Below are 16,687 nucleotides of genomic sequence, written 5' to 3' on the forward strand. Positions count from 1 at the left end.
TGTCCCAGAGCACAATGCAGCATTCAGCCTACGCGATCCAGGCTGGTCGGGGGTGACTGCCCTGGCAGCTCACAGGCCTACTGGCAGCTCGCACCCAGCCCAGGCAGGGAGATGCTAATGGGGTGCCCAATGGATGGGGGTTGGGGGACCGGGCAGCCAGAGGGAGCCGTTAAGAAATTCCCTTTCTTGTCTGCTCTCCCCATGTTTCCAGTTCGACAGGCCTGAGCTTTCTATTGTCAGTGGGGGCTGGGGCAGCTGGGTCATGTCTGCACCATGGGGTGAGCAGCAGCAAAAGAGTCCCCGGGGCGGACATGGAGCTACCCACCTGGAGGGCAGAAGGGCTGCGAAAGGGAGAGCTAGTATCAGGCTCTCAGCAGACTCAGGCAGATCACAGAATCATAAAAAGAAAAGGAGTACTTGTGGCACCTTACAGACTAACAAATTTAATTGCGCATAAGCTTTCATGAGCTACAGTTCACTTCATCGGATGCATTCAGTGGAAAATACAGTGGGGAGATTTTATATACACAGAGAACATGAAATAATGGGTGTTGCCATACACACTGTAATGAGAGTGATCAGGTAAGGTGAGCTATTACCAGCAGAGGAGAGAGAAAAAAACCTTTTGTAGTGATAATCAAGGTGAGCCATTTCCAGCAGTTGACAAGAATGTGTGAGGAATAGTTGGGGGGGGGGAATAAACATGGGGAAATAGTTTTACTTTGTGTAATGACACATCCACCCCCAGTCTTTATTCAAGCCTAATTTAATGGTGTCCAGTTTGCAAATTAATTCCAATTCAGCAGTCTCTCGTTGGAGTCTGTTTTTGAAGTTTTTTTGTTGAAGAATTGCAACTTTTAGGTCTGTAATCGAGTGACCAAAGAGATTGAAGTGTTCTCTGACTGGTTTTTGAATGCTATAATTCTTGACATCTGATTTGTGTCCATTTATTCTTTTACGTAGAGACTGTCCAGTTTGACCGATGTACAGGGCAGAAGGGCATTGCTGGCACATGATGGCATATATCCCATTGGTAGAAGTGCAGGTGAACGAGCCTCTGACAGTGTGGCTGATGTGATTAGGCCCTATGATGGTGCCCCCTGAATAGATATGTGGACACAGTTGGCAACAGGCTTTGTTGCAAGGATAGGTTCCTGGGTTAGTGTTTGTGGTGTGTGGTTGCTGGTGAGTATTTGCTTCAGGTTGGGGGGCTGTCTGTAAGCAAGGACTGGCCTGTCTCCCAAGATCTGTGAGAGTGATGGGTCGTCCTTCAGAATAGGTTGTAGATCCTTGATGATGTATTGGAAAGGTTTTAGTTGGGGGCTGAAGGTGATGGCTAGTGGCATTCCGTTATTTTCTTTTCTGGGCCTGTCCTGTAGTCGGTGACTTCTGGGTACTCTTCTGGCTTTGTCAATCTGTTTCTTCACTTCAGCAGGTGGGTATTGTAGTTGTAAGAATGCTTGACAGAGATCTTTTAGGTGTCTGTCTCTGTCTGAGGCGTTAGAGCAAATGCGGTTGTATCGTAGAGCTTGGCTGTAGACGATGGATCGTGTGGTGTGGTCTGGATGAAAGCTGGAGGCATGCAGGTAGGAATAGCGGTCAGTAGGTTTCCGGTATAGGGTAGTGTTTATGTGACCATCACTTATTAGCACTGTAGTGTTGAGGAAGTGGATCTCATGTGTAGACTGGTCCAGGCTGAGGTTGATGGTGGGATGGAAATTGTTGAAATCATGGTGGAATTCCTCAAGGGCTTCTTTTCCATGGGTCTAGATGATGATGATGTCATCAATGTAGCGCAAGTAGAGTAGGGGCATTGGGGGATGAGAGCTGAGGAAGCATTGTTCTAAGTCAGCCATAAAAATGTTGGCATACTGTGGGGCCATGCGGGTACCCATAGCAGTGCCGCTGATTTGAAGGTCTCCATTGTCCCCAAATGTGAAATAGTTATGGATGAGGACAAAGTCACAAAGTTCAGCCACCAGATTTGCCGTGACATTATCGGGGATAGTGTTCTTGACGGCTTGTAGTCCATCTTTGTATGGAATGTTGGTGTAGAGGGCTTCTACATCCATAGTGGCCAGGATGGTGTTTTTAGGAAGATCACCGGTGGATTGTAGTTTCCTCAGGAAGTCAGTGGTGTCTCGAAAATAGCTGGGAGTGCTGGTAGCGTAGGGCCTGAGGAGGGAGTCTACATAGCCAGACAATCCTGCTGTCAGGGTGCCAATGCCTGAGATGTTGGGGCGTCGAGGATTTCCAGGTTTGTGGATCTTGGGTAGCAGATAGAATACCCCTGCTCGGGGCTCTAGGGGTGTGTCTGTGTGGATCTGTTCTTGTGCAGAACTCTGGTTGCAGAACATTTGTTCTTGAGTTTCTTGAGCAGATGGTGTAGTTTCTTTTGGTAATCCTCAGTGGAGTCAGAGGGTAATGGCCTGTAGAATGTGATGTCAGAGAGTTGTCTAGCAGCTTCTTGTTCATATTCCGACCTATTCATGATGACGACAGCACCTCCTTTGTCAGCCTTTTTGATTATGATGTCAGAGCTGTTTCTGAGGCTGTGGATGGCATTGTGTTCTGCACGGCTGAGGTTATGGGGCACATTTTCACAATTTCAGCCCATGCACGTTTCAGCCAAAGCACTACTCCAACCCCCTGCTCAAAGCAGGACCAATCCCCAATTTGGCCCCCTCAAGGATTGAACTCAGAACCCTGGGTTTACCAGGCCAACGCTCAAACCACTGAGCTATCCCTCCCCCACAAAGATGTTGCACCAGTCACCCTGGTCCACGTTTTCAAGCTTCCCCCTCCCCCATACGGGTTAGACCCCTGTTTGAGTAACAGCTGAGATCCCGATTCTGGGCGAGGGCTGGGCTTCTGAGTGCACAGCACCTGAGCCTTGGGCAGGAATCTGCTGCTTCTGGCTTGGAGCTAGGCAGAGTCCTGTGCCTCTCAGTGTGCCAAGCCATTGGGCTGCAGCTGCCCACCCAGGGGAGGAGGAAATGGGCCCCTGGTCGGATTCACTGCGCCATCTGAGCTGTGTGCCAGGCCAGCAGCCTCCCATCAGGTGAGCTAGCATACCACAGGAGATTCAGTACCGGTGCAGGCACCGCTCCCCCTCTGCTCTCACTGCAGGCTGCAGAGTGCTCCCCTCACCCTCCTCCCGCTGTTGGCATGCTGCGCTCTGCAGGCTGGCCTAGCCAGCCCTGCCCTGGGAGTCCAGAGCCGCCTGCCCGGGGCCAGGCCATGCAAGACAGGATTAAGGAAGGAAGGGATCGGGGCTGGGAACCTGGAATCCATTGTGCTAGCTGCCAGTGGAGATGCTAACCCCTGGGGGACGGAGCTCCTTTTGTGTCTGGCACTGGGCTGGGGGACAAGTTAACCCCTCTGGACTGCAGCTCCAGGGACTTGGGCCTGGCTTTACGCTGCGCTGCTATCCCATGTGTTTCTGAGCTTTGGCACGAGGAGGAAGTGGGCTCCACTCATTTCTTGCTGAGCCTTCCCTTGGGCCCCCACCCAGCCCCTCCCCATGCTGTGGAGGGTCCTGGCTTGGAGCCCTTTACAGACGATTGCAAGCAAAATGGCAAAGCCAGTCCTGCCTCGGCTGGCTCCCTCTCACCCGATTTCTCTTGCTAGATCCACGAGACCATTGAGTCCATTAACCAGCTGAAGACACAGCGAGATTTCATGCTGAGCTTCAGTAACAACCCGCAGGACTTCATTCAGGAATGGATCAAATCCCAGAGGAGGGACCTCAAGGTAAAGCTGGGGCCCCACTGGAGAGACGAGCTGCTGCTGAGCAGGGGCTGGGGCATGGCATTACCCTGCAGGGTAATGCAGTAACAGCCCCCTGCAGCATAACCACACCGGCATGGGGCCCACGCTGCAGTGCAGTATCCAGCCCAGAAGCCATGGGGCATCTCCCCTCTGGAGCAGGCTCTGCCATGGTGCTTGCCCTGCCCCGCGGGACGTGTGATCATGCTGGCAGGGGCGGGGTGTCCAGGAAGCCTGCTGTGGGTCCTGGGATGGCAGCAGCTGCCCGTGAGCCCAGCAGTCTGTGTCCCCCTGACCATTCCCTCCTCCCCATGTGGTGCCGCAGATCATAACGGATGTGATTGGGAACCCCGAAGAGGAGAGACGAGCTGACTTCTACCATCAGCCCTGGGCGCAGGAGGCTGCGGGGAGGCACATCTTTGCCAAGGTGTGGATTCTTGCCATGCAGACCAGGCTGCCTGGGCTTGGCCCCTTAGCTGTTACCAGCATCCCTGCCACCCTCTCCTCCCTGCCCTAGCCAATGCTAGAGGGGTGGGCAGAGCCCCATGTTCCATGGCCCAATCACGCTGTGCCTTTTCCTGTGAGCACGCGGTTCGAACTAGAACCTGCCCTCCCCTGAAGCTGAGCCAGGTCTGGGATGTCCAGCTGGGAACTGGGCTGTTTCTGAAGGATCAGTGCTCACCCCCTTCCTGCACCTCAGCCCCTCCCCTTTCCTGACCAGATTTGGTCCTTCCCACCCCCACTCTAGAGCTCTGTCCCTGCCCTTCTGCAGGCCTTCCCAGTCAGCAGTGAACCTGACAAGACCCTGGTCAATTTCACTCGGCGGGCATGAAACTGACCCAGCCCTGTGGGTTTCACTCACAGCTGCCCAGGGAGGCCACAAGTACTGGAGTCCTCCCCTGGAGGAAGGACTCAAGGGTAACGAGCTATGGGAGGCCTAGAATAGGTAAGATCTGCCCCACAGCATGCTGTGGGAATGGACTGCAGCCAGGGACAGAGCAGCAAGCATGGGGGGGCATCAGGCCTGCTGTCTAAAATCCTGAGCGGAATCAGGAAATGTACCTCCCCTGTCGTGGCTCAGTCGCCCATCGGCTTGGTGCTGTGAGGCTCTTGAGTGGCGGCTGAGCTCCAGTGAGACACTCCGAAGTGGAGAACGCCTCCGAGGGGCAAGAGAGCTTGTGCCCATCCAACGCTCCCCCAGCCAGCCCTGCCTTTCTCCTGGGCGAGCTTCGGCAGGTCCCAGAGCCCGCTTGACCTCCTGCCTCTTGTGCCTTTCAGGTTCAGCAGCGCAGACAGGAACTGGAACAAGTGCTTGGGATTCGCCTCACCTAACGGGCTGGGCACAGCTCAGGAGCTTTGTTCTCTCCTCTGAGAGAGTGCCTGAGCCTTACGGTACATCTTACTGGAATCAAATACAGCACTTGCACAAAGCCTGTGTGCCCAGGGGCTCCCAACCCTGTGGCTTCTCTGGGTCAGGGAGCTCTAGCCAAAGGCATGGGTCACATGGTAACCTGTGCAGCCTCTGCCCTGTCCCTGCCACTCTCATTCCGGCCCCTTTATTGCATTACTGGCCTAGCTTGCTGCCTTCGCCTCTCCCCAGTGTTCATTGCAGGCTCGGAGCTCCACCCTCCCCTTCCTGCCTGGGCCTGAGCCTTGGCGGAGTCGCTGACCAGAGGGTATGAGCTCTCCCTGAGCTGGAGCCAAGGGGCCACCGAGGCCCTTCTTCATGCTGAGCGATGTGGCCAGAGCATCGCAACAGCTGCATGGGCTCCTGAGCTTCAGCACTGGGAGGACAAGGGCTTTGCCTGCTTCCTGCTGAGCTGTGCCAGCCTCCCCCCTACATGGGGAAGGGCAGGCAGCTGCTGGCACTTTTAAAACCAAAGCTTCATCCATTCCAAAGGCCGGCCGAGCTGGCGGCGTTTTGCACTATCTGTTTTTGTGAGCAGGGTTTATAAAAGGAAGCCTTTTGTACAGTGGGTTTGTATTTGATTAATATAAGGTTTCCCGCTAGTCCTGCACTTGCCTAAACCTATGCAATGGATTCACTCTGCTCCTGGGCAGCTGAGCTTAGTCAGAGTCTCTGACAATCAACTGAATGTTCCATCCTCCCTTTTCTTTCACATACAGTGGGGTGGGGGGCTTCTCTCTCAAGGGAGCCAGGGCAGGAAGAGCATGCTGCGCCTACTGGCTGCAGACACCCTGACACAAGGTAGTGCCCACAGGACTAGACCCAGCATCTGTGACACCAGGAGCTGGGCATTCCCATGTGCCTTAGCCCAGCCATCCCTGGCCCAAGGGAACAGGGGCTGTTTCCTGGGGGGCAGAGCAGCCTTGCAGTTATGGCGCATGGTAGAATTAGGCAGGAGAGGGGGGGTGTTTACAGACATGCAGGCTGTGGCTGCCTGCTCTTGCTGTTGTAACCGTTTTGTCTGGGTTAGATATTTTCTAATAAAAACATTTAGGAACAGCTTGTGCCAGTGTCTCCTTCCTCACCACCTGCTGAGCAGCTGGGAGCCTAGTGCCCCTGCTGTGCCAAGCCTTCCCTAGGGTAACCAGAGGGGGGAGGAGACCCTGGCTGCAGACAGGAGCTCAAAGGCCTAGGGAGTAACACTGTCAATACTTCCCTCCTTCCCCAAGGGCCCATCCCTGCTCTGTAAGCAGGCCAAAGTCCAGTCCTGCCCCTCAGGGATGGGAGGAGCCCATCTCACTGCAGAGCAGTTACTGAGCACCAGCCTGGGCTTTAGCTGTTCAAGGCAGGGCAAGAGCAGACTGCACCAAGCCAGGGCCAGTCACTGTGTCCCCTTTGCCACACGGAAACCCACTAGTGTTTAGCCCGCTGGCTGGGCTCTAGGCTCCTTGATCTGTAACCTAAGGGGGAGAGAGGGTTCCCAGCTGCTGGCAGGCACAGAGGCTGCTTTCCCCTGGTCATATCCCTCCCTCCAACAGCCAGAGTCTGAGGGGAAGTAACTCAGCCAGCACAGAGCTTTATTAGAGAAAAGGTGAGGGGGCCAGCACACAGGGTTCAGGCCCCCAGTTACTTCCAGAGCTTCTTGATCGACATGTTCTTCTCGCTGTCCTTCTGCATCACCTGCAGGGGGGAGGAGAAAGGTAAGTGTTAGACCCTGCATCCAGCACTCAGACCTTGAGTGAAGTCACCTGCATGTGTCCTCAGTCACTGTCCTGAGGCAGGAACCAGGCTAGGCCCCAGGAGCCTGCCTGGCAAGGTTTCTGCCTAGTACCCCCTGCGGGCAGGGGCAGGACCCAGCGCTCCAGCTTAGGGCACCATAGCACTGCACTGCCTAGGACACAGCCCCCTTGGCATTCACCAAAGGCAGGGCAATGATAGTAGCAGTAAAAGCCCATCCCCCAAAGTGCACAGAAGCCAAGACTCAGGGAAGGAATCAGCTACTGGGGAGCTGGGAAGCACATTGCCCCAGCACAGCTGCAAAGGCCAGGCTGTCCCCCACCCTACAGCAGCAGGGTCTCTGTGCATAAGGGAGGCCCCAGGGGTTGCCCCTAAAGCCAGTTAACTCCCCTCTCAGCTGCTCTCACTTCACACTGAGCAACTCAGCCACAGGCTGATCCCTTCTTGAGCAGCCAGCAACAGAACTGGGAGCCCAGGATCTGCCAGAGGGAACAGCTTGGGACACTGCCAGCACCTGGCCCAAAGCTGCAGAGGAAGGTGGGAGAAGCAGAGCCAGGGCAGGTGGCAGGAGGGTTTCAGCCTTTCCACGCTGACTTTACCACTTGAGTCATGCTGGTACCTGTGGAACTCATGGCCAAAGGGGCATGGGGTAAAAGTTCCTCACAGGGTTTTATTGTGGGCCCTTGTTTGGGCCACATGAGGACAAGCACATCAGCAGCCCTCCATCTACCTTTGGGGGACCCCTCATTTCTTTGCATTCCTTTAGCCTGTCTCTTTCCCCACACCTCTCTTTCGGGGTGTCCCACTTCTCCAGCAGGGGGCTGACTGGGCTGGCAGGCTAGCCATTGCCAGCTGGACCAGGGGCACGGCCAGCAGCGCTGAAGGAACGGAAGAGCCTGCAATTGGTCCCTTAAAGTGACTGGTGCTCTGAAGCCACCTCCCCCACCCGCTGCTGGGGCAGAGCAAGGGGGATTTTACCTTGGCTACAGCCATTTCAAAATCTTCCTGTGTAACATGCACCCTCCGCTCCCTCAGGGCGTACATGCCAGCTTCTGTGCACACCCCCTGCAAGGGACCAAGAGCAAGGAAGAACAGTCACTCCCCTTTCTGCACAGTGTCCCATCCCCCGCCACCCGGACACACCCGCCTAGCCACACACTGCAGCCATCTTCTCACACGGGGAGAGCAGTTCCCTGGTAGAGGGGCAGCGTGTGACGGAGGAGTCCTGTATGTCTCCTGCCAGTCTGTATCCCTCCAGGGGAACACAGTGAGCTCAGCACTTCCTGAGAGGGCCCCAGCCTGCCCCAGGAACATGCAAGGAGCAGGCACATGGCAGCTCAATGGAAGCCTGTCCTGGCTCAAAACACACTCCAGAGCCCCAGGCTCCAGCCAGAGCTAATCAGGGGCAGCTGCTCCCTGTCCCACATGCTGCCGCTGCACCAGTCTGTAGAGCTCCAGGCCCAGCTACTCACCTTCACCTCAGCCCCAGACGCTCCTGGCATCAGCTCCGCAATTTTACGCAGATTTATCCCCCGCGTCAGGTTCATTTTCCGAGAGTGGATCTTGAGAATGTCTAGGCGAGCCTGCAGGGAGAGCCCCAGCAAGGGGGGTAAGAGCCTAGGCAAGCCTGTGCCGAGAGCCCCAGCAACGGGGGTGAGGGACAAGAAGGGGGTCCAGCACCTGAGCGGTCGGCCAGGGCAAGGAACTGCCAGCACAGTGAGAACATCTGTGGGTCTAGGCTGGGACTCAGCCCCTTTCAGGGCCATGACACTACAGAAGCAGAGTTCAACCCTTTGTCCCTGGCCCGCAGGCGAATGCACGGTGGGGATGGGGGGATGCCCTGCTGATAAATAGCACTGGGAACACAGAGAATGCGCACCCAGGCCTGGGAGCCTGCAAGGGGCCTGCCACAGGGGAACGCCCCCATTACCTCTTCATTTGGAGGAGGGAACTCGATCTTCCTGTCGATGCGGCCTGGGCGCAGCAGAGCAGAGTCCAGGATGTCTATCCGGTTAGTGGCCATGATCACCTGTAGGGGAGGAGGCTGTCACTGTGTAAAGGAGCTGGGGTTTTATCCCGCAGTGAGGGGCAAGTGCCCCCCTCCCGCGGGGGCTCTGGGTGCCAGCCAAGCCACCTGGCTTCAGCTCCCAGCTCAGAAACGGGGCAGCTGATTCCCCTCTTACCCTGAGCATGTGGGAGGGGCGCCGGCCTAGCCCTGTGGGGGAGACTCGCGGTGGGGCCGAGAAGTGGCCAGGAGGCCAGGGTCATGCTAGGCTCTACGCACCTTAATGTTCTTAGTGGCTTCGAAGCCGTCAAGCTGGTTGAGGAGCTCCAGCATGGTGCGCTGCACTTCGCTGTCCCCCCCAGAGCCGCCCTCCAAGCGCGAGGAGCCGATGGAGTCTATCTCATCCATGAAGATAATGGAGGGAGCGTGTTCCCTGGCCATCACAAAGAGCTCCCGCACCATGCGAGCGCCTGAGAGCAAAGCAGAGGGGCCCCTGAACGCCCTGCCATAGGACAGCGCGCGGCCCACCACAGCTCTGCAGCCCCAGGGTTGCGCCCCGGCCCCATGCTCACTGCAGGGATGGAGAGTTCCTTCAATGCGCTGGTCAGCGCAGCCCCAGGGGCTGGAACCATGGCACCCTCGAGGGTAGGAGCCTGGTCACAGGCCTAGCCTGAGGAGTGCTCCTCTTCAGCACTGGGAACCCGGAGACCAGGCCCAGCCCTCCGGACTTGGTTCCTGCGGGCACGGACAAGAGGCATTCAGCGCAGGGCTTGGCTGCGGGCCATGAAAACAGGAGGGACTGATTTAAATCACTGATAGCAATCTTGGTTTGTGTTTGTCCTGCAGCTATTTCCCTGCATCCAGGTTCATGCTCATTGGCTGGTATAACCATTACACAGCGTCGCCTGGCCAACCCATACCACCTTCCCTCGGCGCTTGGTGCTGCTTTCTGCCAGCCAGGCCAACACACGAGCTCGCGGCATGTTTTGTTTTCAGATTCTTGACTGTCACACTTTATGATGTTCGAAAACGGGAAACAATTCAGTTATTTACTAGCTAATTCTTTGACTTGGGATTGGGGTCAAGCTGTATTTGGCTGGAAACTGGATTTTGATTAAATCTACAAAATCAGCATTTTAAAACTGTTTCAGTTCAATAAACCTAACTCAGATGCGCTGGAAAAAACATTCAGGTTGTCAAATGTGATTTGCATTTAAAACAGCTTGATTTATTACACAAAGGAAGCATTCACTGTAATGGGTGCACTGAGATACCTACAGCTTCCCTGCATCTTTAGGTGCCTGAACCCCTTTGGAAATCTGGCCCCACATCCTTCAAGGTTTTAGTTAGCAGAGCTCATCCTCCCACACCTGCCTGTTATTCACAGACGGGAAGGGGAAACAAGCTTCAAGCTTCCAACTCCCAGCTGCTTTCTCAGTTTGGAATGAGCTAGTCCAGATGAAGGATTCTTTGCACCTGTTAGCTAATCTGAACCCCAAAAGCGTCTCTGCTCCCCCAGACACTGGAAATACCGACTCTTGGAAAGATGTAAATAACCAGCCTTCGCTCCATTGTAAGGACTGATAGTAAGATGGGGTAACATGACATTGGGACCTTTTGAAAGCTCATGGCACATTGGTTATTTAAATGTTAATAATTACACTCTTAGGCTTGAACACAGGCCAGAATAATTTCAACTAGAATTTTATAATTTAGTGTTATTTTTAAAGAGAAAAATGTATTTAATTACAGCACCTACTCCCATTTTGTAGGGTTTTTTGTAACCATCGATTTTTATCCCCCCTGGGCCCAGCTCTTCAGAACAGGAACACCGGCCCCACAGCCACAGCTGTGAGGGGGGCCACATCGCCCCCCTGCCCTGCTACCAGGCTTCGCAGAGGGACAGCTTGGGAATGGGGGGTTGAACTCATGTGTCTCCATCCTACCCCCCACCCCATCGTGTTCCCACATCCACACTTACCCTCGCCAATAAACTTCTGCACCAGCTCAGAGCCCGAGACTCGGATGAAGGTGCAGTCAGTGTGATGAGCCACGGCCCTGGCAAGCAGGGTCTTCCCGGTGCCGGGAGGTCCGTAGAGCAGCACCCCCTGCAACGGCCAGTGCAGTGTCATTAGCTGAGGGCGCTCAGTGCAGGAGCTACACTGCATAGCCTGGCACAGACATGGGCATTTGGTGCCACCTAGTGGGCAATTTACCCATAAATCCCATCCACGTCCCAGCAGGAGAGGGGGCCCCAACGATCCGACCAGGGCCACACGTCCTGGGTGCAGCAGGGAGTGGAACGCAGCTGCCAGAGTCATGCCCAGTGCTGCCAGAAGGGGGAGAGCCTGGCTTTGGACAGGTGGGGACAGACCAGGCCTGCAGTGCCCTCGGGGATTCGCGCCATGGGGGGCTGCTCAAGCTCTGCCTCCTCCAGCAAGGAGCGCTGCATTTCCTAAGGATCACCCCCTCCTCCACATGGGCGAGGAGCTGCCATCCCCTGGGAAGGGCTGAGGCTAGAGGAGACTCGCACCCACTCTTGGCCCTGGCCCTGCTGCAGCTGCCAGCAGGGAGCTGTGCTGGGCTCTGGCAGGGTAAAGGGTCTTGTTACAGCTGCTTTCCACTGGGAGCATCTATGTCCTTCGTGTAGCCACCCCTCTCCCCAGCTAGCATTGCAGGGGGGTGCTGCCAGTGGGTGCACAGGGGCTGAGTGCTGGGCCTCTCCTTTGGCAGGCACTGGGATCCCACCCACTCAGTGACAGGTATGTGAGTGGTTCCCTGCTCCCTGCTCCCACACGGCCAGAGAACCAGAGCAAGTCACGGGAGAGTGGGAGCAAGAGGCGGTGAACAGCACCAGCTGCTCCGTCGTCCCCATTACTGGGAGCTGGTAATGAATCTCCATGGGGTGGCGGGAACCATCCAGGGAAGGTAGAGGGCTCCCTTCTCCGTGCCAACCTAGCCCAGAAGCCCGACAGGGCACGTGTGCAGAGCACCAGCACCCAGCAATGCAGAGCTATTTTCTGCTCAGTTCTGAGCAGCAGATCTGAGATGCCCACGGCTGGCAGAGCCCCCTCCCCGCGGCAGGTGGCAGTGCACAGCTGGCTGAGCGCGATCTGCACATGCTGGGAGTCCTGCCCCGAGAGCACTTGCCTTTGGCTGGGCGATCCCCAGGGCCTCGAAGAGCTCCGGGTGTTTGACGGGCAGCTCGATTACTTCCTTGATCTCTTTGATCTGCTTGTCCAAGCCGCCAATCATCTCGTAGGTGGAGTCCGGGACCTTCTCCACCATCATCAGGGACACCAGCGGGTCCACTTTGTTGGGCAGGATTTTGTGGAGCGTGTAGCTGTCGTTCCTTAGCGCCACGCGGCAGTTCGGGGTCACCTTTGGAGACAGACGGGTAGGAACTCACCGTGTGGCCTCCACTCACCTTCAGCACCAGCTGGCGGGAGCTGCCGCACTCGCAGTGCCCTAGCCTATGCACCCAGCTTGGGCACCTCCCCAGCAAGAGCTGGGACTTGGGGCAGCTGCTGGGGCAGGGCCCACGGAACCCCCTGGGTGGGTCAGCAGCAGCTGGTTAGAAGGGAGCATCACCCTCTGCTGCCCCCAGCAGGCTGGCGAAGACAGGCACAAGGGAAGGCAGCTGCTGCCAAGCCGCCTCCCTCTGCCCCCAGCACTGAACGCGCTGCTCCGAGGGCTGGGCTCACCAAGGGGTCTGGTACTCACATCATTGATGTCAATGTTTTTATCAACATCCACCACAAACTTTCCTTCTGGGTGAACCTGGAACAGAGAGAGCAGAGACCTGTGGGGTGGGGCTGGGGAAGCACACGCAGCTCTCCCCCTGTCCTGCCCCAGTATGCGCGCACAGGCCTCCTCCCTGCCCCAGTGCGTGTGTACACACCGCCTCCCACCCAGCCCATGTGCAGGCTTCCCCCCCAGCAGGCGTGCACAGCCCCCCCGCCCCACTCATCCCCAACAGGCGTGCACAGCTCCCACAAACCTCCCAGTCAGCGCAGGAGAGCCAAGGCCCTGGGGCAGGTCCCACAGGGGCCAGGACTTTGTGCGTCACTCAGTAACTGGCCCCCACACAGGTGGGTCTCGCTGCACAAGCAGAGTCTAAGCAGTCAGTTCTCGGGGCTGGGGCAGTCGCCCTGAATGGGCCCCTAGTGACCCCCTGGTGGTCTCCTGGGCCCAGCCCTGCTTCATTTTGAACACCACTGAGGGCCAGGCACATCAGGGTCCACATAGTCCTGCTCTTGAGGGCAGCAAGGCACAGCCTGTCCAAGGAGCGCCCCAGGTGTTCGGGCGAGGGTGGGGGGGGGGGGGAAGAGCCCAGCAAGGTCCCCAGGGGCTTGGGGAGGGGCTGCTCCGGCTCAAGCCTTTTCTAATACACTGCCCCGCCCGCTGGGCCTCCTGCTCCTGGGAGACGGTTCCCCAGCCCAGCAGAACATGCTGGTAACCAACTTCTCCGCAGAGCCAGCCCCTTAGATTTAGCCCGTCCTTCCTAGTAACAGCTCCCCAGGATATCTTGAATGACTCTCCTTCCCCTCGGAGGGAGCGCCTGCCACCAGGTCTAGCACCCCCTTTCCTCCGGGGCCACTCCTCGGCGCTGGGAGGGGGACAGGTGGCTCCTTGCTGCCACATGGATTTGCAGTGTGCTGGCAGCCCTAGGGCAGTTCACCCTCCCCCTGGCCTGCTCCAGGGCAGTCCCCTGGGGCGCACGGCTGGGGCTCCTGGGGTTTCTGTTCCCAGGCTCATTTGCGGAGTGAGCCCACCAGCAGCCTGGGAAGGCCAGGAGAGCTACGGTCCCCAGTCAGGGAGCAGAGCAGCGCTGCCCTGAGCTCATGAGCCTGGCCACCCACCCACGAACCCCCATGCAGTGCCATCGAGGCCCTCAGCCAGCAGCTGGCACTGCTCGGCCCTGGGAAGCAGCACCCCAGCTCCATACCTTGACAAGCACCTTCTTCTTATCCATGGCCCTCACCACCTCACCGACGTAGGAGCCCTGCTCCTGCAGCAGCTGCAGCTCCTCCCGCAGCAGGCGCACTGTAGCGCAACAAGGAGACGTCAGCCCTGCCTGGCCACCAAGGAGCAAAGAGGCCAGCAGCTGTTCACAGGGCCCCCGCTCAGGGCCCAAGCATAAAGGGCATTTCCAGGGCAGGGGTAACCAGCCACTTCCATTAACTCAGAGGGGGCAGGTGCTGCTAACTTCCCACATGCCCCAGCCCCTTGGGGACACAGCAGCCATGCTCCGGAGTCAGCACCGGCCTCCTTCTCAGGCAGGAAATAACAGGTAGCACCCTGCCTTTGTATCCCCGGGAGAGCGCGCTTGGGAAACGGGCTGTCCAGCTTTCCCGGTGGCGTGGAAATGAAGAGGCTGTGACCACCAGGAACACAAGAGATCACCCAGCCAGTGAGATTTGCGTCCCTCCCTGGCAGAACATGAAACAATCCAACCCTCCCTGCAGGAGGCTGCTCTCATGGTACGCTCTGGCCACCTTTCGCATCCCACCCACCAGGCCGACCCCCTGGCTGGGATGCAGAAAACTTTCTCGTTTTCAAAGCACCAATTCGGGGGGGGCCGAGCGCGGAGACCACGGACGAGGCCGGGGAAGGCCAGTGGGAGCCCTACCTTTGGCGTTCAGCTCGTTCCTCTGTGCTTGCAGGCGGCGGAGATTCTGGCTCTTTTCATTCACAATGAGCTTTGGGGAGAGAGGGAGAAGGGATAAGCCCACATGAGCCCAGGGGTCCCCCCTGCACAACCGCCCCCACCTCAGCACCTCAGCTCAGAGTCGACTCGCTCCTGAACACAGGCTAACTGCCAGTCTAGCAGCTAGGAAGTGCCCATGTGTGTCCGGTTGGCAATCCTCTCTAGCGTCTCCAGTGTGAACCGCTCGGGAAAGCAGCCCGGCACAGGAAGGGGAGGGGACCCAGCTGTGAGCGTCTCTTACCACGTGGTCTGCACCCAAACCCTGGCTAATGGCCTCCCCTCTCCGTCAGGAACAAGGAACGTTATGAAGGGGTTTGCTGGTCACTTTGTCCCTGCCATAGGAGTGGGGGTACCACCACCAACCTCAACACCCTGAAACCTGGGCAAGGGGCCTCTGCCTAGACAAATTGCTGCTGTGACGCCCTCTCCCCCAATCTGTTATCAGACAGGCACCACTCTGCTCCGAGGAACAACAGTCAAAACGGCCCCTTTTAGCCCTGCAGACCTGCCTTCTGCAGAGTCAGGCCAGCTGGCTTTGGAGACGCCCGCCACTGACAGCTAGCAACACTGCTCTAGGAAGGCCCCACATCTGCCTACTAGTTCCTGGGTCCCAGCCTACACCTCCTGCTGGGAGCCTCTGAGGCCCCAGCCCTACTGACAGAGATGCTGTCACAGAACATGGACTAGAATCGCTTGGAAGAGGCTGCTGGTTCCCTCGGAGGTCCTGTGAGAAGAACTGCCCAGCAGAGATGGTAGTACCCCTGCCGCAATCCAGAATGCGCATCCTCAGCACCATCAGACTAGTACCCCTCCGGCCACCCACTTAGAAGAAACGGTGCCCCAGCCCAGACCCCACTCTCTGTGATCAGAGAGCCCCCACCATGCAGCTCACCTGCAGCTCCTCAATTTTGGACAGGTAGTACTGGCGGAGACCTGTCCCCCCTTTGCCTTCATCCATCTCCATCTGCAGAGAGAGCACACATCAGGACACGTCCATCAGCCCAGGGAAGCCCCTCGGCGCCGAAGGGGAGGTGCTGCTCATTCTCTAGAGGAGCAGAGGCTGGGTGGCGACAGGCGGACCCTTCCAATAAGGGCGCCGTCCACAGGTCTGGCAGAACAGCCCCCTGAGCTGGCTGCCAGCTATAAACCAACCCAGAGCCTCTGGAGCTTGGGACACCGCAAAGGCTTGATCTGAGGTGAAGGAGGCCCCAGGGCTCCCCAGAGACCCTCTGATCGGGTGGGGAGCATCCAAATGGCTCTCCAGGGGCAGCTTCCGGCGCAGGCAGGTTCAGCCCCTTCCAAAGGGTAGGAGGCAGCCCCAGAGTAACTAACATCTGCAGCCACCAGGCTCCAAGGAGACCCAGGTACACAAGGCTGGTGCAGGCCGGGGCTCTGGTCGCTTCCGTGGAGTTCCCCAAACTCTCAGGGGACCCGGCTGCTCCAATCACAGGCAAAGAATCCAAAGAGGACAGGAGCTGGTGGGTGGGAGAAGCCGGTGCTCCAGCCCCACCGCCCGGGAGGCATCCCTGGCAGCAGGCACGGAGATCCCGGGCAGCCCACCCAAGGGGGCTGGACCCCACTGGTGAGGGAGGAACCCTTTCTCCCTTGGTTCTGCAGGAGCATCTGCAACAAACCCTGCCCCCATCCCTCCTCTTCCTCCCCGCCCACCCCTCCGCTCCCCCTCCCCCGCCCCCTCCTGCCCCTCCCCCGCCCCCTCCTATCCCTCTCCCTCCCTCCCTCCCGCCCTTCCCCCCAGTCACCGACCCCCTCGCCTCCTCCCGGCCCCCATCCCAGCCCCGGCCTGACTCAGCAGAACCGGGTCCCCAGCTCCACGGAGCTGCCCCCAGGGTAGGACGAGCCCCCACGGCCCCTTCCTCCCGGCCGCTCCCTCAGCCCCCCGGGGTCTCTCACCTGCTCCGGCCCGTCCACCGCCATCTTCTCCGACGGCATCTGAGCGCCGTGATCAGGTCAGGGAACTGACGCGTACTGCGCAGGCGTAGAGAGACAAGCGGAGCTATCTGCCCACATCCAAGATGGCCGCCGCCCCGACTCTTTCCCC

The 16,687-nt window shown here is 57.8% G+C and overlaps 2 protein-coding genes across 2 annotated transcripts in view; one reads left to right on the forward strand and one right to left on the reverse strand.

Annotated features, from left to right (window-relative positions):
• The window catches only part of SMARCD2 (SWI/SNF related BAF chromatin remodeling complex subunit D2), a 37,776-nt gene extending 31,541 nt beyond the window's left edge, over positions 1-6,235 (forward strand). The window contains exons 11-13 of the mRNA XM_084615420.1: positions 3,631-3,753; positions 4,094-4,195; positions 5,047-6,235. Of these exons, the coding sequence (XP_084471546.1) occupies positions 3,631-3,753; positions 4,094-4,195; positions 5,047-5,100 (279 nt within the window). The 3' untranslated portion in view covers positions 5,101-6,235. The remainder of the gene's footprint in view (positions 1-3,630; positions 3,754-4,093; positions 4,196-5,046) is intronic.
• A 501-nt stretch (positions 6,236-6,736) lies between these two features.
• PSMC5 (proteasome 26S subunit, ATPase 5) lies at positions 6,737-16,677 on the reverse strand. The gene is made up of 12 exons (XM_084615424.1): positions 16,540-16,677; positions 15,521-15,592; positions 14,551-14,620; positions 13,867-13,964; positions 12,642-12,698; positions 12,069-12,299; positions 10,900-11,026; positions 9,198-9,388; positions 8,844-8,942; positions 8,386-8,496; positions 7,892-7,978; positions 6,737-6,856 (listed from the first exon to the last, which is right to left on the reverse strand). The coding sequence occupies exons 1-12, from the start codon at positions 16,576-16,578 to the stop codon at positions 6,803-6,805; spliced, it is 1,236 nt and encodes a 411-aa protein (XP_084471550.1). The 5' UTR covers positions 16,579-16,677; the 3' UTR covers positions 6,737-6,802.
• Positions 16,678-16,687: the final 10 nt, after the last annotated feature.

The sequence above is a fragment of the Lepidochelys olivacea genome, assembly GCF_965140295.1.
Source record: "Lepidochelys olivacea isolate rLepOli2 genome assembly, chromosome: 27".
Classification (NCBI taxonomy): domain Eukaryota; kingdom Metazoa; phylum Chordata; order Testudines; family Cheloniidae; genus Lepidochelys; species Lepidochelys olivacea.

Bases quoted from the DNA above. Each gene is read 5' to 3' on its own strand.
- PSMC5 (XM_084615424.1), bottom strand. From the start codon at position 16,578: ATGCCGTCGGAGAAGATGGCGGTGGACGGGCCGGAGCAG. The intron at 14,621-15,520 runs GTGAGCTGCATG...CTCTCCCCAAAG, and splicing joins CCAAAATTGAGGAGCTGCAG to CTCATTGTGAATGAAAAGAG. The intron at 8,943-9,197 runs GTGCGTAGAGCC...CCTCCCCTACAG, and splicing joins AAGCCACTAAGAACATTAAG to GTGATCATGGCCACTAACCG.